Genomic DNA, 25674 nt, shown 5'->3' with positions numbered 1-25674 from the left:
GAAATCTGGGGAGAAAAAGGCCCTTTTCTTCTCTTGGCTACATTTATTTCACAAAAGCCTCCTGATGTATCTTCTTTGGTCTGAATATTTCTGTCTCCCTCAGACTGACATTTTCTCCACTCATAGAGAGATGGGCAGAGATATTTATGGCAGAAAAGGTAAAGTGTTTCTCAACCCAGATGTGCACATCTCATGCCTCCCCTGCAGCTCCTGGGTATGAAGCTACACCCTTGGAGTAAATCCATGACTTAAAATCAGTAGATGGGAAAACACAGGTGCAGGCTAACCAACCTCCATGCTAATTCAGGGTGTCCTTGGCTGTGGCTCAGGGCTGGCCAGGAGGACTGAGCACAGCATGGTTGGAACCACTGTGGGAGCCCAACACAGCTTGGCTGCCTCCCATTGTGACATGGTGCATGGCTCAGCCAGAGCCCATAACCTCATTGTTATGAGCTCCATTTACTGGACCTTTTGGATGCTAAGAGGTGCTTAAACACCTCTTAGAAATTTTCCTTGACTCAATAAATTCCTTTGTGACCCCAGAAAGCCATATGTAAGGCTAATCGAGGGCTAAACCCTGTCCTGCCACTTGGAGAGCAAGAGTGGGTGGTGTCGCCCGGCAAACAGGAATGGAGTGTATAGAGACATTTAAAATCACTTTAAGCACAGCTAATTAGGAACAGCTTTTTAAACAAAAGTGTATGCAAGGAATTAAAAAAAAATTAAACCCAAACCAAAACTATTGCTACCACAGTGCAGTATTCTGTTGGAGACTACAAATTATGGTGGTGTTTCAATTAGTTTCCTGCCAATTAGCCCTACCAAGCATGAGCATAAGTGAGTCTCAAGGTCTCCTTCCAGAGCATGGATGCTGGGAAACTAAAGGGTATTTCCCTGGGCATGTCTGTTTGAGTCTTCCCCAGCAGCTGGTGGGTGCCACATATTTCCTTAAGTACAGGGCTGAAATATGTTTACATTCACGTATTGCAGCTCCTATTGTCACCCAAAAAAAAAAATCCTTGGGCCAGGACAACACTCAGACTAGCACCTACTAGGATATCTTCTTTCCTACAGCAGTTTAGTGAGGGAAAAGATACGAACCACAGCCAGTCAACCTTCTGTTGGCATCATCTCTTGCTGCTGGCGGCTTCTGTGCTTTGGGACTTCCTGAGCAGGGTCACAGCTTCACGGTTAATAACCCTTGCGGAGTTTAATTTTTTTTTTAATGTGGTTTTGTAGTTGGTTTTGATCTCATTTATTCTTTTGGCAGCTAGAATATCCCATGACTATGCATTTCAGACTGCTGTGTGAAATTTTTGTTTTAATTATATTGCCTCAGTTGTTTGTATCCAAAATTCCCTTCTTCTAGGAGAGCATTGTAGAAGCAATTGATATTCCTTCCCTTATTTGTGTCATTTATTAAATTATGGGATACTAACACAGCTGCCCTTAGTGATCTCTTTTCCAGAAGATGGAGGTCCAGTGCACAGACTCCTTTCACAGAGAAATAATTTCTTGCATTTTATCATTCCTGATTTTTTTTATTTCTGTTTTGTCCTTTTTAAGCGATAAGGATCGTATAAGGATGTTTTCTCTTTAGTTTCTTGTTCCTACTTCCAAATCCTCTGTTTGTCTCTTTTTTTAAACTATTATGACATTGATCTGAACAATCCAAAATAACACAATGCACTTATTCCTGACTATTACAAGCTAATTTAAAACCTGTTATTCAATATGCACCATTTGGGGTGTCTTTCACTGAATATCAGGGACTCTGACAGCTGCTACTTGTGTTTGGTTTTGCTTTTGCTACTCTGAATCAGTGCATTACTGTTCACCTCCCAAGTTAATAAACCTGGTTTCATTTCTTCAGATCCTGGAACATGTGAGTAGTTGTCTTTATTTAACTAAGACACTTTTACTTCAGTGTAATTAAAGAAATGCAAAAACTTGCTGTAGCTAAGTATCCAAAGGAGTACCACACTTTAATAGTTGGGCAAGGTATTAGTTGCCACGTGTAATTGCTTTGTATTCAAAAATTGTCCAACACATTCAGAAACTTCAGCAGGGTATGTTGGGAAGCAGTTTTAATTGGTTGATTTCAAAGCTTCTGTCTAGTGAAGTTTACTTGTGTGTATCCCTAAGTGAAATTTCTACAGCTGCTGAAGATTTAACTGTGTTGATCTTTCAATTACTGTGAACATTAAAAGGAGAGTTATTTGTCTCTCGTAGATGTGAACTGAAATATCCTTTGCCTCCCAGCAGCCTGTGAAGATTCCTGTTGGTGGCACTGATGTCTGTGCTCTTTTTTTCTTGCAGCACTGTTGGAGAGGGCTCTGGGGTTTGTGCTGCAGCAGGCACAGCCAGGCAGGAAGCCCTTGCACCTGTGGAGGAGCTGGTGCCCACCCCCATCCCCTCCATCCCCTTCCCACCCCCCACACAGCTGGCCAGCACAGATGGAGCCCTCAGCAATCAGGGCCAGTAGCCAATTTAAGTGAGGCAGAGAAAAAAGAGGCCCTTTTTAGGGGCTGTGGGTTTCAACTCTCTGAATTTGGACCTGTGGGTTCTCAGCAGAGGTATTTTTTTTTCCTGTGCTAGTGCTATTCATCCGTTTATCATTGTTTTATTTGCAAGCAGTGAGTTTTGAGGTCTTGCTTCCTATTACTTCTGCAGTGTTTTCCTGCATTATTCCTTCAAGTTTTGCTGGGTGAAATCAAGTGGAGCATAAATATGTCTAGCTTCTTGGAAATCCGTTGAGTTGTACCTCCTTATATCGCAAAACTGTAAGGAAACTTCACGGAAAGATGACTAGTGTTAGATTTCCCATACCTGCTGCTTTAATGTGTTCAGGAATTGTGTAAGAAAAAGCTTTCTCATGGTGTTCTGGCATTCTCTTTTCTGGTCTCAGCTGGTGAATTGGAGGCTAGAGTAGTGATCAAAAGGAAATCTTCGGTTTACACCCTATTCCCCTTAAAACATACATAAAGTTTTTGGCTATGATTTGCTTTCGCTGCAGGCATGGGGTTTGTTTGGGTAAGCTGGGCATGCAAGGTCCATTTTTACCTCTTACTAAAAAAAAGGCAAAAAGTTGATGATGACTGTACTTTTATTTAGCTAAGTTGATGGCATAGAAAGCAAGCCTCCAAAGAATGCCCAGGGGTACTGTTGCTCCTGGTCTCCTCGTTGGCCCTGGAGCTGTGTGCCTGTGCAGTGCCTCAGCCAGCGAGGGCTCACGGTGCTCTGCTCTCTCCCACAGCAGTGCTGGCTGTCTCTGCTGCCCTGGGCTGCACGTCAGGGATGCTCCAACACCTCACACCTGTGAGTGCCTCTGCTTCAGTCTTGGCCCTTTGGATAAAGACCCCATAAAGGCTGCCTGAGGTAGGTGTTTCTTGGCATGTTCAGTTACTAAAATGTCTCATGAAGCTTGCAAAAGGATTGTAGGAGGTACTAATCTGTGTTGTTTGAATGAGGTTTTGCAGTTTTGGTCTCATGAGCAGTCTTCTAGGATTGGTTATCTGAAATGTGTTTGAGATACAGATGGTGAGGAAGAGCAATTGCATTATTTTCAGTAAAACAAAAGTGCTTGATGAGTAGGAGTGCTGGTTGTCCCCACACAGGAGTTGACAAATTATCAGTCCAGAAGGTGAACACTGTAGAAAAGCAAACCTGAATGTTGCATTCTATTTTTCAGGATCACAAACTACATATCAGGAGCAAGAATTTTATATGTTCCAGTTAAGAGGTTTCTTTAGTTCTTAGTGGAAAGACCTGAGTGTCAGCATTCAACCCTTGGTGTTTTAGGTTCCTTTTTACTTGCCAATGTCTCTTGTGTACAGACTCTTTTCATAGCGGTATGGAGACAGGAGCAGCCTTTTTAACATTTGACTGTGTTATATGGCAGTGAATATTCTATGTCTGAGGGCCCTGAGTGAGATTAAACAAGTGTAATATGCAGACTGTTTCCCCTTCCTAGCTGGGATTTAAGATCTAGTCTGTACACCTGCTGTACAGTGGGAGGATCCGAGGAGGGGCTTTTGGTGTGATGTGACTATCTTGAGAAGTAGTAGCCTTGGTGTGCTGTTTAAATTGGCTTTCATTTAAGGATAATGAAACAGCTTTTTATTTCAAAGTATCAGTGTTATATGAAATCTGTTTTGTGAAAGCCCTATTATTTTTCTTGTAGTGGGAATCATTTGGCCCTTCCATTACAAGCAGGTTGTTGCACTGTCTCTTGACCTCATTCATAAAGAGCAGGAAGGTGAAGTGCTTGAAAATGAAAAATGAGGGAGGAGTAGTTTGATTGTTCTTGTTGATGCCATCTTGTGTTAATCTAATTTTGTTTTAAATATGAAAAAGTTATTTCTTTGAGGAATCATAGAAAATGTGGTAATAGGGAGCTAGGACTTTGCAGTTGTTCTACTCAGCATGTTTTCTTGTCTCAGCTGAGTGCTAAATCTGAGGTGTTTGTGGGTTTTTTGGGAAGCCCCACGTCTTCTGTAAAAAGAAAGATGTATTTCAGTACTAAGCTCAGCTTTGTGGCTTGTGTTTGCTATGGGAACAGTACTGTAGCCAAATTTAAAGTGAAGAGTAGTGTGTTTTATTTTTTAAACAAAAATTACCAACAAGTTCTGCATATGTGCTTTCCCTTTCCATAGGGCTCAGCTGGGGATGTCTTTCATCATCTGATGAAACAGTCCATTTTCAAGGCTTCAGAACTGTGCAGTTCCCTGTCAACCTCTTCTTCCACTATTGCATCCCAATGCACAAACATGTGGACGTGTTTTTGCTCTCTCTTATGTGGACTGAACAAGAAGAGGACTCAAATCCAGAAATGAGGCTTGCTATGTGATAGAAATGGTGTCAATGTGGTGAAGATCTCCAAGTGGCAAATATGTACTGTGTTTGTAGGGATGATCAGGCATAGAAAAATGTGTGCTAGCAAAATGGTGTGTCTAACAAAAATTTTCTGCTTGTTTTAAATGAAGGAGATCTCTTGTGTTAGAGGCAGGATACCTAAAATCCAAAGTTAATTTTGTGACATCCTTATTCTAAGTTCCAATCACTACAGTATTGTCAGGCTCAGGAGAAAAATTACTTGCCACTGAGCTTTGGCTGGGAATGCGAGAAGAGCATTGCTAGTACACAACAAGCATTTAGTAGGTCTGGTTCTTGCTAACTTCTTGTGTTTGCAAAGAATGATGAATGTTGTTTTTCATCAAAGCAACTTTCTGGCACCTCAGCTTTCCTATCCAACCACAGGCTACAAGTGTACTTTGATTATAGGAGGTTTTCCTTGAGAAGGGATGTTAGACAACACCGGGCTGTTAAAAACTAGGAGCTGGCACCACTAACCCAAGGTGTCCCTCTAGCAGTGAAGAGGTGTCACCCTGGGTGTGATCAGGCTCCTTGCAGCATAGGGACTCACTGCAGTGGAGAAACTCTTCTTCCATGGTCTGGGTCATGGCTGTGGTAGGGCAGGCTTGCTCCACTGGCACCAGACTGTGGCTGGCCAGGCCATAAGCAGGAACCCACTGCAGCTGGGAGTAAATTGTCAAAGGAAGGAACAATCAAGAAAACCATGCCACACTCTTGCTGGGTTTTTTGCAATACTTTAATACAGCATTAAAATGCTAGAATACTAGAGGAAAGCTGTATACTATCCAGCAAATAAGGCACATGTCGGAATGCCATTTTATGGACAATCCACAACAGAGGTTTTACAGTCTCTTTAGCAACACAGTCACCAGATGAGCAAGCTGTCATCTTGATTGCTGAAACAGAACTGGTACCTCTGAGGCCTTTGTCCATAGTTTTTTTTTTTGTTTTAGCTGTACAAGTTTATTAACAGTTACAGAAAAAGAAATTATACAAATTGCCAACTGAATCTGACAAGGTCAGTGGGTACAGCTAAACACATGTAATAATCATTAGGTTAATTTTTTTAAAGCTGAAGAAATTCATAAGATAGTGTTAGTTTTAGCACTATTACACAATGCAGTGAGTGCTGTACTAAATAACCTTTTAAAGGAAACAAGAATCCAGTATAGGGTTGGGCAGACCTCCCATTTTAGCATGGTAAAATATCAAACTAAAAACTCAATCCTTCATAATATAAATCAAACTACATGAAATGTAAAGTGTAAAATGCTTTGAATACGTGCACATGCATATTCTATATTGCTATGAGTTCTAATTAAAATAAACATATACCCCTACAATAATCTACTTCAATCCTTTTCTCTTACATCCTTTGATTGGTATTATTGCTGTAGATGATACTGCATAGCTGAGCTCACAGTCTGCAAAGAGTTGTGAAAGTCAAGTCAAACAGCGTCCCAACCAACTTTCTTCCCCTCTAGTTATGGGGAAGGAAATAGCCACCATCTGAAACCCACCACTTGTGCTTCGGAGTTTCTGAAAGCCAACTCTCTACGGTGCTTAACATCTTTTGTGTCTCTCACAAGGCCATAAAGTGACATAAAGTGTTATTTTCTCCTCACTTGCTACATGTCTAGTGATAGCTTTTCTAGCACTCCTTCCCCAAATACACATAAATAAATCGTATAAGCATTTTCATATAAGTCTAAGCACTTGAATAATACACTGGTTACTTAATACTGATATTTTCATCCAAGGATAACAAAAACAATATGGCTTAAAGAATTGCAAGGTTTTTGTCAGAATTATGTACCAACTTTCATATAATATTTTATGTAGACAATATTTCCTTCTTAATGTAGTTCTGTTGCATACTTTATACAGACAAAAGCATTGTAAAAAAAAAAAAAAAAGTAAATTATTTCCATAAATATTTTCTTGAGGATACATCCTTAGTTCTGCAAAATACTGCAAAATACTTAAGAAAACTCTTACCTCTGTTAGTATCCTAGTTGAGAGGAAGGCCCTTCTGAAAGCTTCCCAATTGTAAAAACTTTGCCCAAAAAACAAACAATACTTTTTTTAAAAAGGCCCTCAAATATATACAAAAAAGTTACTGCAAAGAGTTTCCAGATAACAATTCAGTATTATAAGAAATATTTGTAACCATTCAAAAATTTTAACATCTAAAAAGGTTTCCAAAATACACACATAGTATTAAAAAAAATTGAAAGAAACTCTATGTCAAGTATAACTCAAGATAAATACACATCTGCAAGTAAAATTGTAAAATACTTCATACAGGGGTAAACATTTATATCAATCATCTATAGCTAGTAACTGCACACGATTGTCCCTTTGAAATTCATCCTAGAAACACAATCCATCATCCCTATATCTAAGATCTCAAACAGCCCTCTGAGCACTTGAGCGATATAGCAAACTGAATGGACAGCACTGGTTTTGCAGATAAGGAGGAGATATGGGTTGAAGCCCAGTTGGGAGTGGAGTGATATCTGAAAGAATGATTTTTCTATGGGGATAGTTCCATCACATTTTAAAATATGTTGGCAAAGGCAAGTGGAAAATATATGTCCATCTACTTAACTTGAAAAACACGTGTTGATGATTTATTGCTTACTGTTCAGTGGATAACTTAGGATCCAGAATAGGAAAAAAATCTATGTGACTGCATGTCAAAAAGCACTAATCTATGAAGTCTGACATTTCCAAAAGCTCTAAACTTTTAATCTATTAAGTAGGTTTCTCTTTTTAAAACTTGCTAGAGTGTCACAGGTATACAATCTGTGTATAATCTAAATTTCATGTTGTACAAAAAGGTAAAATGTAGATAATACTTCTAGGTATAAGGCTTCTCTCAGACATATGTAACTTCACATTTGTAGTTTAAAAACTAAGTCCCATATAATGGGGAACTTCAAAATACACCTATTTTCAGAAATAATATATACTCTTGTGTATTTATCTGAAATTAAATAGCAACTTTGAGACAAAAAGGCCTCAAACTTTGCTTGTGTGGCATCGTTTTACATGTGTGGTAGCAGCAGTAGAAACTGGCTAAAATGGGGCGATCCTTTAAACTACTAGGATTTTTCTTCATCACCTTTAAACAAAGTATTTGTAATAACTTCATTTGTAGCCTCGTTAAGTTAAAAGCAGCTAAAAACCTACAACACACATTTCAAATTACTCAAATATTTTTCCAGAGCAGTGCCAATGCCAAATTCCATATGAAATGTTATGACCAACTCATGAAACAAATCGTGGGGCATTTTTTTGTTCAGTTGGTTTTTGTTGTTGTTTTTGAAGAAATAAATGGAAGTTTAAAAAAATCTCCGAAAGGGTGAAAATTAAAAAAAGTGTGCTGGATCTATTGTTAGGCTGTCAACAGCAAGCATCTGAGGTTAAAAATCCAGTTTTCCAAATAAATGCACAGAGCCAAACTGTGGTCAGGTACACCCCTAAAGAACACTCAGTTTAGGGAGGCCTGTATTGATTTACAACTCTCTTTATTGATGCTTGCTTCACTTCTGCCAATACTGTCTACTAATGCCTTCAAGGATTGCTAGCCGATGCTCTAAATGCAGAGCTAGTTAGAGAACATCAGAAAGCAGTAACAAAAATTTAAAAGATAAATTGATTCCTCATTTTTCCAGTCAAAAATCTGCACATTTATGGGTTTTTTTCTGATTTGGAAAGAGTTGGTTACATCTATAGGTGAATTACCCTTGTGTGGGGAAGGAGGGAATAGAAGAAATCTACATTTTGTAATCAATCTTTCTTTTTTTCCTTTGAAATAAAAATTCATAAATGTCCCTTCTGTGCCACTAACTAAAAGCCAATGGTCATAAGCTGTTACACATTACTTATGTGGATGTGTTTTTCCAGCAACTCCAACTGCACAGACTCAAGTGTGGAGCAAATGCCTCAGGCTCAACACTCCAATCCTACGAGCAAAGTCACGCAGGGACAGAGGAATCCTGCCCTTGCCTGAGCTGGGTGCTCCTGCCTTCCCCACGCTGCAGGGAGGCAGGTCAGGTGCCAGCCCTGTGCAGGGAGGAGGTGCCCAGGCCCCGATGTCCCCGCATCCCACGCTGGCCTGGACCCGCGGCCTCTGGCTCAGGCAGCACAACCTGCGGCAGTGGGGCCTCCTGCCTTTCCCCAGCGCGAGTGTGGGGGGAAATCTGCTCTCCTCCGTTTTACAAATATGCTGAGTATTACTTAAATACTTTATACGTCTTCTGCCTAGGAACACATCAATAATATAAATACTGAACTCTCGTAAGTATGCTCTTAAGAATTATTATGCTACACCTATAGACATTAATTGTGTTAAAGGAGATCACGTATATTTTTAGTACAATCTAAAAATCCGTAAGCTAAAGGTATTGCCTTGCAGTGTTGAATCTGGATAAACAGTTCTTCATAGGGCACTGTCATGAAAATACCAATGCTTATAATGGTATCTTTTAGTCAGCTTTTTGTTAGAACCTGGTGGTGTGTGGGTATAGTGATACAACTATATCAAGAATTGTGCTATTTTACTGATTTAGTGGTTATCGTAACATGGAGATTATTTCAATACAGAACAAAATGTTTGATAGCAACATCTTACTTTCACGGAAAAAAATAATGTTTTCCCTTCATCTAAGGGGGTTTCTCTGCATGTTCTTTAGCTATATGTGAATCATCTAGGTGATATTTTTGTTCATGTACTATTAAGTGCTCAAGAGGAAAAAATAGATCTGGTTTAGAATGCTGCTCTTTCAAAATTACTCATGCTTGAAACAAACTATTGAGATTAATCCTTGAGGTCAAGCTTAGAAAATCCACCCCTAGATTTCCTTGTGTATTTTCTTATTTGTATAGACAGATTAGTATCTTTGCTGAGAGAATTTGTCTCTAAGGTAATTTGTGAATCTGTGCAAAAGAATGTGTTTGCATTTGAAAATGCTAAAACTGCATATCTTCACTGAGGCAACTGTTTATTAGTGTTACTTTCAATAGTATTATTTTCAGCTATTTTAGTTGGAGTTGCCAACTGGGCAAAAGTAGTTTCCAAGTGATTAATTTAGTTAATTCTATTTTAGCGTAACATAGCACTTTTTGTCCAGTGATGCCAAAACACTTAAGAGATATTAAGTAAACCTCACAACTCTCCTGTGAGGTAGGTATACTAAAGTATTATTACCCCCATTTTGCAGTTGGGGAAACTGAGCTCCAGAAGGATCGTGTGACTTGCCCAAAATCAGGGAGCTGTGGAAGAGCTGTGGTCAGAAGCCAGGAGTCAGGATGCTTATCCATTGCTCTGACCAGCAGGCTGGGTCACTTGGGCTGCCCATAAATAATGGGGTTTGCAAGATACATACATGCCACTCCCACCCAACAAGCAGATGCAATTTTGCCCTGCTTATAGCAAAGCAGGGAAATGGCAAGAGTTTTACCCTGGAGCAAATTTGTCAGGAGCTTCACATTCCCTAGATGAATGCTCATGGTAAGTTTTCTACTTGCTTTATAAGAGCTTGTCTTGACATACTGGTAACATCCTGCTATCACTTGGCATAAACCCCCGCTGTCTTTGCATTATGGAACTAGTCCTCAGAAAAAATTTAGTTCACATCAAGTTATTTAGGATTTAAAGTATTTTCTCTAAGTATCATTCACACAAATCAATCTCCCTAAAGGAAACTTCATAAAAATATAAATTGTTGATGTAAAAAACCCCCCAACCTCGAACATTATCCCTCTGATTTTTTTAGTGAATGCTACAAATTAATTGCTTGTGGCGTCCTTTTGCCAATGTACTCTTATGTAGACATGCAAACAGGATACTGTCTCGAGGTACTTTCAGCTCATATTTGCCAATCCCTGATGAGATGTTCTTTGCAGCAGGGTGTCCCTGTGCAAAGTTCTACCTGAAATGGGACAATGAAATATAACTCCTACATTTCTCCCCAGGTATGTAGGTGCTTCAGGAAGACATAAAGAGGGTAGTATAGAGTGTTCTCCCTGCCTCAAAACACTCCTATGGCTAACAAGTTTCATATTATAACAAATTTCTATAGTAGAAAACAGGACATAAAAATATTTCCAGAAAGTGGCTTTAAAACTACTATAAATAGTTAAGTTTGGCTAATCTTTCAGTTAAGGGTTTTGGGGTCAGTTTTAAGTATTCTTATCCCCTTATTCGTAGGAAATTTAGTGTGCTTGTGGCCTAATGAACACACCATGCACATACAGGGGCCATGTCAGTGGGATTATATGACAAGAGAAGGATCTGTTAGTTGTATAAACAAGCCAATTTTGTCTCCTCCAAAAATCCTCTTGGAATCCTTTCTGATGATCTGGGTCCCATTATGGCATTCCCTTTCTAGCCAACTCACACCCTCAAACAATTATTCACTTTTTTTGCCATGTCCTGCAAAAATTATTTTGCCTAAGCCCTGCCCAAGAGATGGTAACAAATAGAAAAAGTCTAAGAAATCAGCAGCACAAAACTCTTAAGACTTTCTGAAACTGGGAAAGCAGTAATTCTCCTTTTATGCTGTGGCTTGTTTCATCTTCCTTTGTCTTGTCATATAATAACAACAGTGTTTGTGTTGTGGGTGAGTGCTTGCAATTGGTGGCCCCACAGTTACTGAACCTCTGCAAAAGCCATACATATAACAAATATTCCTTGTGAATGTTATTCCTTGCCTTTTGAATAGTACTTCATTTCACCTGGCTGTGATATAGGGTCTGTGTAAACAATCAGCAGAAACTGTAACTGTAGTTACAGGTTGACAGTGAACACCATCAGTAACAACTTGTGTGTGTACATATATAAATTCACATATATATGTATACAAATCATAGTCCTGTAAATACCTATTGCATGCATGCACATGCACAGGAGAAATGTTACATTCTATTAATGGTAAGGCATATTATTAGATAGGCAATATTGGCAATTATTTTAGCTTTTATCTTGATATGTTGTGTTGCTGTTGATCTCATGCTGCCAGAGAATCCTTAAGGATGATGGGGATGGGAAGAGGCCACTTTGAAGGTTTATTGCACACGGCGGCAGTAGTAGCCCAAAACTTTGCACTTCTCACACAGATGCTGAGGATGTTCTTTGCTCTGGTCTGAAACATCCAGGCCATCTGGCTTTTCCAGGGGTCTCTGCAGTGGAAGGAAGGAAATCAGATTAGATCCAAGGTTTTGTCCTTGTTACTCTTTATTAAGCATATGAAGTCCACTTTTATAACCCAACTGAGCTTTGTCCTGGTAATTAAAAAGGTACTATGTTTCTCTCCTGAAGATGTGGAGTGGTTTTTTCAGCCCTTCAGCTCTACATTGGTTCAGAGCAGCCTCACAATTTAATGTCATTGTTTATAAAGATGGTGTTAACCTTGTTGTAGACAAATTACAAAAATACTGAATTGAGGACTTCATTTATAAAAGCAGTAACAAGAATTCAATTGCTTAGCTCCAGTAACTTAGATGTCCCAAAGGCATTAACACCTCAAGCATGGGAATCCAATTACCCAGCAATGCAGAGCAGGGATTATCAATGTTAGGACTAGCTGCTACATGAAGAAAACTGTCTTAACTATGCCCAGATACTACATAGCTAAATGGTGTTTTCCCAGTATGCAGTCCCATGCTTTTGAGGCTGAAAGTTTTGAAGCAGAGCAGCTGCAAAGCTATTAGTAAAATAAAAAAAATTCCAAACTACTACAAAACCAAAACAAAATCGAACCTCATGACACAATCCTTTGCCCTGAATCTGAGTAATAAATTATGTATTTTTAATAATATTTGTGAAATCACAGGGTTGGGGGAAATGAAGGTGATTTGTTGTTAGTAGGTATTTGTGCTTTCATTTTCCAAGGCATGTAAAAGGCTTCACAATCATTTTGAAAATAAAATACCCATGTTAAATATTGTGACAAAGTGAAATGTTTGGAAATTCTTATAGGTAGGGAAGTGATAGAGATATGAGGTAGAACTTAATAAAGTGCACCATTTGCTTGGAAAAAACCCCAAGTTCCCTAACCCATAATTTATCTGTTTTCATGAAATGTATCCGAAAGACCATTTCATTGCACAGAGCCATGAAGACAGCAGTTCTTCCATGGGACTGTGGGAGACACAGCATGTGGTGTGAAATCTGAAAACTAGCCATAAGCTTCTCACTGTTTTTACAGGGATATTAAACTCTTGCTTATATCTTCAAAATGTGATTCTTGGAGCAGTGGGTGGGTAAATATAAATTACACCATCTTGGCCATTTATCTCTTAACACCTTTCCTAATCTTAAAGACTTTTCTTTATCTGTAAGATCTTAAAGTACACCTGATCATTTAAGATTTCCTTTATATGTTCTTCATCAAGCCACCTACCTGAGACTCTGTGGATAGGAACAGAGATATTTAAAGCTTTTTTTTTTTTGGCTATGTAATCCTGCCAGAACTGCTCATAAACCAGGGAGTAGAAGGGTTTCTCAGTTCTCTGAATAACTAAAATGACACAAAATATAGTCTATCATCCTGAACAAGGGATGTCTGTAAGTTCTTGCTTGATTGTACTGAATTTTAAGTGCAATACTCTTACTATGCTGCACAGCTAGTCAAAACAATATATAGGAGTGATTCACTGATGATTGTCAATGGTTTGTTCCTGATTCAATATTTTGAACCATGATATTGTCCTGCACCACAGATGTCTTTGAGTCTAACATCATTTACATTTCAACTGCAAATTGGATTTCCTGTGTCAGTTGAGGAGGATAGATGGACTCTTCATCTCCAAATGCCCTGCAACTCCACTGAGCTTTAAATGACTTGTTCGATGTCACTGGGTTGAGATTTGAGATCAGAACCAGCAGTTCTGTTTCTAGGCTTGCAGTCCAAGCACTGGTGCAGATACTGCTTCTGCCACAAGAGGCAAGTTCAGCAAGTGTGTTTGGTCAGAAATACTGCCTTTCTGCCTCATCTACCACTTATTCCGCCAACATCTGCCCACAAATATTCTTCAAGAATTTACATTACATAGATACACAAAGATGAAGCCCAGGTTCTGGAGTCACAGGGGTTAATTTACACTCTTCAACAGCAAATGAGAGTTTTGAAATGCTACACTTAAAACAGGCTATTTGACTCAGCTCTGATTGCTTCTACATGCTAGCTGTGCTCTGATTAAAGAGAAAAATACAGCCGTTATCATGTTTATTGATATAAGCCAGATTTTTTTTTTTTTTTTTTTTTAATATGCAAGGCCTTGGGAATCATTTTTCCTGGAAATAGTGCAAAGGACATTGGGAATGCCTTGAAGTGCCAAGAGTTTTTGGATGGTTTTCAGAAACAATAGCTCTCTGTGGTTTGCTTTCCCCCAGTGTTGATTGAGCTCAGCTTTTTGGCCTGCAAAGCATTTTGGTTTCAGAAATGTTATTGTTACCAGTGTGTTACCACACAGGCTGGGGAGAGAGGGGTTACAAATGCAGGAAAGCAGGTTGCCAAGGGCCAGCTGTAAAGAACGAAGCCGTGGAGAGCCCAGACTGCATTTCTGGTGAGGTGTTGGAGGGCTGAGGCTTTGAAATTGGTAGTGTGCTTGCGTGGTTTGTGTCTCAAAACCACTTTAACCCAACTTTTGCATAAAATGAAATCCCAGCTTATCTCCATTTGCCATTTTCTCTTCATGGATTTCTTGTAAAGGCAAAAAAGAACCCTTCCATCACCCTGAGTAGCAAGTGTTCTTGTCCTGCTACTGTCAGTCTGTTACCAATTGAGGAGAACCTAAAAGTAATAACCTCACACTCTTGGAACCTTTCTTATACCATGCTAAAATGTGGGATGTTAGTCAAAGAGCTGTGTGTCCATCAAGCCTGGACTCCTTGGCACAGGCTGGGCAATTCTCCTCAGCTCTGCTGTGGTGGATGCAGAGGGGAAAGAGAGGACACTAGCACAAGAGGGATGTGGATGGTTGGGCTGTTGCACGCTGTGTTAGCTCTGGGGACTGCCTGAATTCTGTAGGAGACACCAGTAACTGAGGAGGCTGCAAGAGCTCTGTACTGCTGCTGAGGACTCAGCCATGCATATGGAGAGGGTGTGGAGAAGGGGGCAGGCTCTTTGGTTGAAAAGTTAGTTCCTTTCCTTAGAAAGAGGTGAAATGGGACTTGTAGAACAACAGCAAATCCTGCTATGTTCCTCAGGGGAAAGGTATCCTTTTCTTCCATTAAATTGAGAGTTTAACTGTAATAGTTCAATTTTGTTGTCTTTTTTCTTTTCTTTTCTTTTCTTTTCTTTTCTTTTCTTTTCTTTTCTTTTCTTTTCTTTTCTTTTCTTTTCTCTTTTCTTTTCTTTTCTTTTCTTTTCTCTTTTCTTTTCTTTTCTTTTCTTTTCTTTTCTTTTCTTTTCTTTTCTTTTCTTTTCTTTTCTTTTCTTTTCTTTTCTTTTCTTTTCTTTTCTTTTCTTTTCTTTTCTTTTCTTTTCTTTTCTTTTCTTTTCTTTTCTTTTCTTTTCTTTTCTTTTCTTTTCTTTTCTTTTCTTAGCAAGCATCCACAATTGTATTCTTCTGGACTTCACTTTCGTGCATCTTTCTTTAATTTTCTCCTGGTAGTGCAGGGTGGAAGTAATCTTGTGCAGCTCCACTAGGAAAGCATTTGGTGGTGGTGAATAAAGCTATTGCCTCAGGGGAATAAAGCTGAAATAAATTTAAATTTATATATCAATCCCTGACCTGCAAATTAACTTTTGATTGTGAATTATTGCTGTCCCAATCGACATGTACTAAGTGACCTCTGCATTCCCCAACAGTCAGCTGAAACCCCAAACCCTTCAAACAAAAAAGCTCACCCTTATGAAGTGTAAGGTGTTAAAGCAAGCATCACTAGGACATCTTGAGGGAAATTGCTTCCACTAAGATGTAGAATGGAATAATGTGCCTTCTTCTGTTTGTATTTAGAAGATGGATGTTTTTTCTGCTGTAGAATGGAACAATTTAATTGCACCACTGATGGATAGAGGATCACATCAGAATTCAAATGAGAGAAAACAGTTAAAAATAATTTTCTGGACTCATTTACATCAAGTCTTAATTCAGAAAATGAGATGTTTAAATGTCCGATTAGAAATGTGAATAGATTCTGTAGCTACTGCTGGCAGGATAATTGTTAGGTTAACAGTCTTAAGGAGCCATGCTTCCCTCAAGAAACACATGCTATCGTGAATTTGTAAATTTTTTGTCCAATAAAAAAAATAGGCACTGGAGAAGAAAAGATTAAATGCAATGTACATTCTTGAGCAGCAGACCCTCTGCTTTTCTATCTGCCTGGGGGAAGAGGGACATTAACAAGGCCCTGGGCTGTCGCCGTGAATCCAAGAGGCAGTGATAAGAAGGCTGCAGATCAGAGGCAGGATGCTTAGAGAGAGCAAGCAGCCTCTGTCAGCAGCATGCCTCTGGGACAGGCCAGCTAGGAATGAATGATAACAGCATGAGGTAAACGGTGAAAATCTCGTTTTAGAGTTCAGAAAAGCAGCAGTCTGGGGTGAACTGTACTTCCAGAGCTGGAGTACACAAGTATGGGCATGCTGGGGAGGGTTTATTAAATCTAAAGAGTCAAAAGATAATATTTGTAGGCTTGAAACTGTTGAAAAGTTTATTGGGCTTGAGTGATCATACCCACCCCTCCACATACTGAGGGAGGAGAGGTGGCTGTGGTTGCACTCAGATATGGGAATTATGATGAGACCACTGAACTGCCCATGAAAGTAATAACTTGAGTATCATGAAGTATGTATTTACATACCAAATTACTTCCAGTCCAACAGTAAATTCCTGGCAGCTGGAAGAAAATAGTGTCCAAGAGGACAAGTCAGTCACCAGATGGCTGGTTCTGCACCAGTGCAACAGCTGTCATCACAAACAGCACTGGCGTTAGCCACAAAGTCGGAGAAGAAGCCTTGATAAGAGGCCAGCCAGGAAGTAACCACGGGCGCAGATGTTGCTGCTATAGTAGGCAGGGGAAGAAAATGAGAATTCAGAGCTTGGCATCTGGGCTGTCACACTGCCAAGAATGCTGGTGAATGACTGTAAGGACTGGCTCTGCTGCTGGAGCAGGGTAAGAAGGAGCACAACCAACCACAAAATCTAAATTCCTTGGAAGAATAAGAGAGATTTAAGTCTTGCCTGAGATTTCTGTTTATGTTTAGAGTAGCTAAAGTAACTACCCAGGAAACTACTTTTGAAATTGCCATAGAGCAGCTCTGTCAGGGTAGTTCTTTAGCCTTCAGTAAGGCTTGGGCTCAATGGGGCCTATGGCTTTTGCCACATGTTCTGTGCATTCCTGTAAGCACTCCCATGGGAAGGTTTGTCACTTGAGGGAGTGGTGAAAATGCAAAAGGAGGAACACAGTGGAGCAATTAAGCAAAGCTTGCTTGAGGAGCAGTTTCCCATCTGAGGTGTGACAGCTACCTGATTCCCTACTCGGTGGATGAATTGGGGAATGAATGGCAGCAGCCCTCCTGTCAGGCCCTTGTGTTACTTCTTGTAATACATGCTCCACCTTCTCTTTTAAATACAGAGATTTAGAGCTGTATTTATAGAGCACTCTGAAGTATATACACAGCTGTAAAAGTGCTGAGAAGACTTTTCCTGCCCCAGAGAGATTAAAAGCTCATTCTCACAGATAGACCATGTGGACTGAGAGCACAGGGCTGAATTGAGACATGCCTTGTGGGGAATTGGCCGAGGATAGTTTCCTGGAGTGAAACGAGCCTCCAGGAACAATGAGCAGGTGGCAGGAAAGTGTGGATACTCTCCTCTCCAGGGACTCACTAAAGAAAGGCATGCATAGGAAATCAAGATTTGAGCATAGCTGCACAAGCCATTCACAGAGCCAACATATGTGCTTGAATGGCTACCCCAGAGATATCCAGAGTGGAGATTATTATCTTCAGTACTCTGACATTATTGCCTGAGCCGGTTACGTGGGAGTACTTCAGCACCAAACCATCCCTTGTGAGACATGGACAAACCCTACTGTACTGGGAAGTCCATGAATTTGGGAAAGCAGCTGGGGAAGATGAAATACAGCTATGGAGACGAGGATGGGAGAAAAGGGCAAGCCCGGCAATTGAGAAGAAACTCCTAATTCACTGCAATGAATATCAAGCAATCCTGAAATGAGGTTTTCAAATTTGTTTTTGTCCTAAATTGGGAACAAGCATCCTACTCTCTAACAGTTGAGGATGACACAGCAAGGCTTGGTGGCCCATGTGGTTGGATTTCAGCTCGCTAATAGACTCTGCAAGGTTTGATCTCTTTGGTGACAAACTGGGAGAACGCAGAGATATTCACTGGGCCATACAAGAGGATGGGAAAGTATCCTTGGTGGTGATTGCTGTGTCCTGTCTGTATACACACACACCTTTCTGTAAGCGTCCTCCACTGCTTAGGACCAGGTGTGGAACAGGGGGCGTTCACTGGACCTGGTGTGAGTTTTCATTATGTATATACTATGGTGAATGGAAACTTTCTGTAATATGCCCTCAACCAGGGAAATGTGGTCCCTGACTGTTTTAGATATGGGCTGAAATGTTTAAAGTTTCTATAGTTTTGGAAGCTCTTGTAACTTGATAAAAGGTTACTTCATGCTGAGGGACCAGCAGTGATTTTCATCTGCTGATAAAATCACCATTATTTTTTAAAATAATGTTCCAGGATATCTTTTTTCCTTAGGTTACAATTAGGTTTACCTAATTGTTAGGTTACAATTATATGTTTACCAAACGGTAGGGCTAGGAGTAAGAATAGGAGATGATGAATTCCAGCACATTGCTGAAGAGAAATATTGACAAGATTGCTTGAAAGTAGAAATCATTTATTTCACTAGGAGTAAATACTGTCTGATCTTGAAAGGAGGTCAGACTTCTCCAGTTCATCTGGTTTTTGTTAAACTGGAGAAAAAAATCCATTTACTGATTATTGGTACTATGATCATGTCACATATTGTGGTGACTTTGCTGTTTTGAAGGATCTATTTGCTCACTGCAACACTTACTTTTTTCTTTTAATGGAGTTAAAATGACATAAGAGAATCATGGTGTGTAGGGGGGGCAAGACATTATTTAGGTTCGAAAACCTGTCCAATGGAAGATTCAGATAAGAATGCAAATACTCTGAGATACCATATAATAAATGCAGAAGGAGCACATAATTAACTGAGGGCATCCACAGAGAGAGAAGTGGGGGCTTGAAAACTTCTAGAAGTGCATAGGAAATCAAACATGAGTGAGGCCTCTGCTATGGTAGGTATCAACAAAATAATCTAAAGAATAAATAGGAAGTATATCTAGAAAATTAAGTGGTATAGCAGTGCTGTTTAAAAAAATACTAAAACCATCTTATGTGCACAAGACTTTTTTGTGCTGTAACTCTCAAAGTAGAAATATGGGACTTTTAATAAAATCTTTCATTGTGCTTCTACAAAATACAGTTCTTAGTATGAGTACTGGTGACTGGGTGTAACATATTTTCCAAAGTAGTGCAAAATAGCTCCCCACTGATAAATATTGATAAATATTTACAGAGTCTGGTGTGGCACTGGATGCTTGGACAAAAACCACTATGGGATAGCAGACAGGAAGCTGTGTCAAGAAGCACCACAGACCTCCTGCAAGGCTGTTACTCTCTTCTGCTGCTGGCTCTGTGCATGAACTGATGCTGGTCCCTTCACTGTGTGCCTGTTGCTGTTGTACTTAATCAGAAGCAGCACAAGACACCTCTGAAAGAGTGAAAAGGACTAGAAAGCATGACAATGGTAACAACACTGAGAAGCAGATGGAGGTGAGGCAGTGACAACAGGATGTAGAATCTTTCAGCTCAAGGTTTGAAGTTCGCATTTTGGGGAAGAGCACTAGTGACTGGTTGCAAGTTATTTACATCGGGAAGCTGAGCTGAAACACACTCCTGCCTTGAAAATGTCAAGTAACTGCAATACCTGCTGCTGGGACATGAACACATGGATAGACGTGTTCTTCCACATCCATGAGTTATGGGCCCTTAGGGAATAGCATGGAAACAGTGATAGGGGTTGACTGTGGAAAGCTGCACTGCATATGCTGTGATTGTTCCCCAGAAAGTACCATGTTTGTGGCTCGGTGGCAAGCACAGCTTAAGGAAGCACTGTAGATTGCAACCCTCCCACAGTGTGTCTGTGACTTCAGTACTGCTGTGCAGATTGCACTCCTCTAGCCCTGCCATGAGGGGCAACTCTGCACAGTGGACTACTTGCAAAACTTTACTACAAAAATGTACATGTCTATTATGCCTCCTGTACAGTGTGGATGAGATACCTCTTGAATGATTTCTTGACCCTTTGAACATCAACATAAATTGTGGAAAGAATTTTGAAGAACAAGATAAATATTTATAAATTTGTGCTATAAATGGTCTTGTGCTTTCAATGGTCTTGTAATTTCTCTCACCCTCAGGACTGTACTTCCATGCATGTGGTAAGTGACTCAGCCTGGATTTTGGATCTTTTAGACAAGCTGTCTGAACAGAGGTAAGGAACAAGAGACCTTGGAAGCTTTGAGATTGTCTCAAGTTAGTGTCATTAACCAAGGAATTTTGTAGGCAGGAGTCATCTTAGTGTTGTTCTACTTTATCACTACTCTTTTTAAGTAGCAATAGCCCCTTGAGCAAATCCAAGAGGTGAAAAAAGCAGCACACATGGGAAATAACTCTGCTGACACCAGTGGAATGAAACAATAAATTGGTGTAAATATGAAGAGAATCATAAGAACTAGAAGGCCTCTTGCTATTGCTGAACCTTTTTTACTCTATCTCAGATTAAAAACCCTCATAGTCTGTTTCTGTAAGAAAGGCAGGTGAAGATTTTGGGTTTGAGGTATTTATAACAAAAGACAGAACATTCAAATTTTGCAACTCTGATGACACCTGTCCAGACTTCCAGGACTGAGACAGCTCATCTGGGAAACCATTCACTGTGGTGTGTTGTAGCCCATGTCAAGTTCTGTTTAAGTCTTAATCATGCTTTACAAAGTCAAGAGCGTTCCTAGTTCCAAGCCTGTTGCCATCAGGTCTGCACTTCTCCTACCTGTTTGTGAGGATAAACATTAATGTGGCACTTGATACATTCTTGTCCCATGTTAGCCCAGGAGTTTCCACTCATCCATTTTCTCTTGCATTTGGGGCACTTATATTCACCAAAGCAGCGCTTCTTGCCCTGGTATGGTGTCAGGCCTTCTCCTTTTGGACGAGCCTACAAAACAAAGGGAAGTAGCAATGAATGACTGAAAATGTGTGTGTGTGTAGTAGAGAAGTTTTTTTTAATTAGGAAACTTTGTGCAGAAGATACTGGAGGCATGCATGAAGGTCATATCCCCTTAATGAACAGTTCATATGTTGAAGCTAGAGTTTAACAGTTCTGAGAGTTGTTTCTGTAAAAAGTATTCAAAAGTCCAAGAAAACTTGTAATAATTGTTAGTGATACTAAGTATTTAGAAATATACATTTTCACTTTTTGAATAAGTAGCTTTAATATTAGTTTTGTTATGATAAAACCATCTCAGCTGAGTACATATTGCTAGCAATATATATAGCGTTAGGAGGAGTAGCTCATTATTAATAAAGGACTACTTTTAACTAGAAATTCCAATTAAGAAATCCAATCTATTTTTCACTAAAACCTGTAATTGAGAAGAGTTTTAATAATTCTGCTTTTTACAGCCTCTAAACAATTAAATATTGGCACTTCATTAGTATTCATTATTCAGTGATATTAGATATGTATTACCATATGGGAGGGCACAAACTGGGATTATGAAGGAAAGACGTTCTGACTAGTGGAAATAATAACTTTATCTGGCTTCTTGCTCTTGGTAAATTGTTTCACTGACTTCTACCTTTTGAAGGAAACAGTGAAGAGTTCTCAAATGGTGTGTTGTGATGTCTGAGTGCTAAACGTCCCTTAGAGAAAGCCTTCTATGTAGGGAAGCCAGTAGAGTTGACAATGACTGTATGCAAATACCAAGTTTATTTTTTGTACATACCTTCACTCACTAAAACTTTACAAAATATGGTAAGGTATGTGAAGATGAGGGTATTGCATCCAGCTGTGCTAGGATAGCTGTAAAGATGAAGCCATTTTCCCAGGTGTTGAAACTGTCCTTGTATTCACTGTGTTTAGTTTGTTGCTGCCTAGAGGGAGATACTTTGCTTATATTGTATAGTGGCAGAATATGGTGTGATCACCTATCAAAGGCTTCTTTGTCACTTACTTCCACGTCAGGCCTAAGCAGCTTTTCTTTTTTAAGGCTTCTGGATAAAGTTTACAGAAGTGAAATGAGCCATCATGCTGGGAAGGGATTTGTTTTTGTTTTGGGAGCTTGCGCGATTTCTCAGTGTCTAGGTCCAAATCGCTTTCTATGTGAAAACATGGGTTGCAAAAGCAGGTGGTTGGCAGAAGACCTGAGCTTGGCAGGAGCTCTGAGACTCAGGCTCCAGTGGCTGATGGAGATGGTGAACACTGTGTTACCTCCTGGGTTGAATGTGGGAGCAAGAGGGAAAGGAACATCGAGTGCGCTCTCCCCCGCATGCTGTGGGTGGAATAGCAGGGGACACCAAACCTACTCCAACCTTTTTTTCTTTCTGTAGTGTCAATAAACAACATTCTCTGGGGTTTTTTATGCTTATTCCTAGCATAGCAATATTCTTTAGAAGATCAGCAGCAACCTCCATTACAAATAGACATTTGTAATAATTTATAATAATTTGCTTCTGACAAACCACTGTAAATATTCTGGCTCATAGCAAAGATGAAGCTGACCAGGACAACATATTTACAGTAGTATTGCACAGAAGAAAAAAAAGTGCATTGGTACAGTGAGAAACATTGACTTCCACAACTAAATGAGTGCTGGCAGGCACCGGGAGTGTAGCTCTCTGACCCATGGTATCTCTTGATAAGGATGAGAGATCACAACTGAATGTAGTGCAGGAAAATGTCAATTTATGGAGACATCCTTTTTCTGAGTACTTGATTTGGTTCTGCCTCTGAGGAGTTTGTAGCACAACTCCGTGTAAGAAGGAGCCACCTGCTCTCTTCATTTAGAAATTCTCATGGAATTGAATAGGAGCCCTGTGTCCAGAGAGCTCCTGTGATTGAGACACCTTCCCTGTCCTCCTGAGGCATCACAAGTTATTTTTGATTCTCTGATTAAGTCACCCTCTACTTAAACTCCTCCTGCAGCCAGACTTGCAAATGCAGCTCAATGCCCCTACCAAGCAGCAGTCCTTTCAGAAAATGTGCAAGTCACAGGATTCACTATTTCTAAAAGTAATAGCACTGATTTTGGAGACAGAGTGTGTCTTGGAAGTCTTATAAATGTTTACAAAGAGTATTTAAACGTAACACTCCCACAGCAATATGTTATGTCAGCCATAAAGAGCATTTAAACATCAGACTCCCACAGCAATATGTTGTGCCAGCCACAATTCCCAGATGGGAAACGTTCAGAGATGGCCACTGGGTTGGCCAGTGACTGTGGGTTTGTCCAGGTCACATAGGTGACTTCAGAGACATCAATGCCCTGAAATACTCTGCCCTCACAAATGCACAGGGGGCACTGAAGATGCTGGTCTGTGGAGTCCTCTGTGTGTCCAGCTAGGCATCAGAAATGGAGACTTTCCAAATTTGAAGCCACTTTTAAAATCCGGCTTCTCCAACTTTCTCGGTAAATCGGAAGCAGAACCTGGAAAATAATGTAGGAGCCCTGACTCTGTTAGTAGTTTCCTGTTATAATTGCTAGACTAAACTTTTGATTTATTTTTATTTTAGCTTTTTGACTGTCACAGCTCTCTCCTCAGTCAGTGACTCTAATTAGTTTGCTGGCAAAGTTACAACATTCTCTGTAGGTGTTTTGCTATTCTGCTTTATGGATGTTTATGCATTGCCTTAACAGATATTCTTTTCCTTCCCATATCTTCAGTTTCCCAAACTGTGCCCCACAGGGAATTTGGATTCACAAACAAGCAAGCTCATTTTCTCTAGTGAGAAACATCATTAGGAACCACTGACAGCAGTGAAGGCAACCCTCCAACTCCCTCCACCCTGCAGAACCAAACAAAACAGATATTTGACAGCATTTGGTAGAAGGCGAAACCTGAGTGAGACACACCAATGGCCTGCGAGATCTGAGGCTGAGTGTTTTGGTTTGTTTGTTGTTGGGGGTTTTTTGTTGTTGTTGGGTTCGGGGGTTTTGGGTTCGGGGGGTTTTTTTAAATTTAAAGTGTCTGGCTCCAGCAGGAGCACAGCTGAATTGCATAAACATTTCCAAGAAACAACCTGCTCCTTGGCACAGAAGCAGCCAGCCCTGCCCACAGGGTGCTGGAGCACCCAGTCACTGTGCAACAGAGGTATCTCAGTGCTCATTCAGCTAGAGGGCAAGAACTATTTTCACCAGAGGTTTTTCTTTAACTAAGTGCCAAAAAAGAGCAAGAAGACACATTTTATCATTCAGTATTAACCTAAAAACCCTTACTTTACAGAGTGTGGGATTTACCTTGTTTAAACCATAAGCCTCCTATTCTCTCCCCACCCCAGCTCCATTTGAGTGGTGGTTAATAATAGGCTGTGGTTGGTGTTTAGGTCCCGCAATTCCTGTACTGAGCATTCTCTTCTTACTCTTTCTGCAGATAGATTCATTTATGTCTGGAGTTAATCTGGCAAAGTTATGCTTCTATTCATAATGGCACAATATTTTGTTGTTACCATATTAACATACGCTGTCCCATTGCCTGTAGGCCCAGGTAGTCTTTGGCCTGGTTTCTATCCTTGGCTGCAAAAACTTGATGTGTCTTCATTCAGCTGTTTCAAGGATTTATGGCATCCTGGACAGGTAGGCCTTTGGGGAGGATCAAAACCAAACAGATTTTTCTACAAGGACCAGAAGCTAGCCATTACTTGAAGTATGTCTCAATGTCAAGATCTAGGTATTAGGGAATGGATCCTTTGTGATGTTTTGACTTTGGACAAGCACTGACACAAGCACTGACACAAGTGACACCACCTTTGCAGGTGTAGCTAATCAGTGTGTGTATTTGCCTTAGCTGGATAAACAATGTACAAAGCCAGTGAATTTTGTGTGGCACAGTAACAAAAACTACCTCAATATTCCACCCCTCACTGACACCCAGCTGTCTCTATTTTTCATCCTTGTACTTTCTTGAGCCAAAACCACAAATTTGCCATCATAAGATTTTAAAAGTGTTTAAGTTGAGCTTTTCTGCTGGTAACTGGCCAGTCCAGCTCTCTCTCAACCTATCAGAAAGTGCATCTCATGGAGGGATCTGCCAAATCACTTAGCAATGACGTACATAATACAGGACTCTCTGCTTTCCCTAAACAATTCCCTCAAAGTATCAGTTTGCAGACTCAGCAAAAACAAAACATGCCCCCCTCCCCCAACATGCCCTGCTTAAAACTAGATTCATTATAAACAACATGAGGCTGAGTTTCCTCAAAGCAAATGCAGAGGCACAATTTAATGCTTTTCTTCCCCTCATCTCCCCCCAAGTTTGTTTTCTACAGCTGAAAGGGCTCTGTACAGCACAGGAAAAAATTAAATCAGCGTAACATTGGGAGGTGGATCCCCTTCATAGAAGAACTGTATGAGGATCTGCTTGTAAACATGCTTCATCAAACAAAGAGAAAAGAGTAACAGCAAACAGCTTGATGCACTGAGCAGCTCCCAAGTGGTTTGTGGG

The 25674-nt window shown here is 40.1% G+C and overlaps 1 protein-coding gene across 1 annotated transcript in view; it reads right to left on the bottom strand.

Annotated features, from left to right (window-relative positions):
* Nucleotides 1-5593: 5593 nt before the first annotated feature.
* ZCCHC24 (zinc finger CCHC-type containing 24) overlaps nt 5594-25674 on the bottom strand; it is a 108553-nt gene continuing 88472 nt past the window's right edge. The window contains exons 3-4 of the mRNA XM_082285756.1: nt 21005-21169; nt 5594-12063 (exon numbers count right to left, since the gene is read on the bottom strand). Coding sequence (XP_082141882.1) covers nt 11950-12063; nt 21005-21169 — 279 coding nt within the window. The 3' untranslated portion in view covers nt 5594-11949. The remainder of the gene's footprint in view (nt 12064-21004; nt 21170-25674) is intronic.

The sequence above is a fragment of the Coloeus monedula genome, assembly GCF_965178545.1.
Source record: "Coloeus monedula genome assembly, chromosome: 8".
NCBI lineage: Eukaryota > Metazoa > Chordata > Aves > Passeriformes > Corvidae > Coloeus > Coloeus monedula.
The sequence above is the reverse complement of the archived record's forward strand: the minus strand, read 5'-3'. Positions and strand labels throughout refer to the sequence as shown.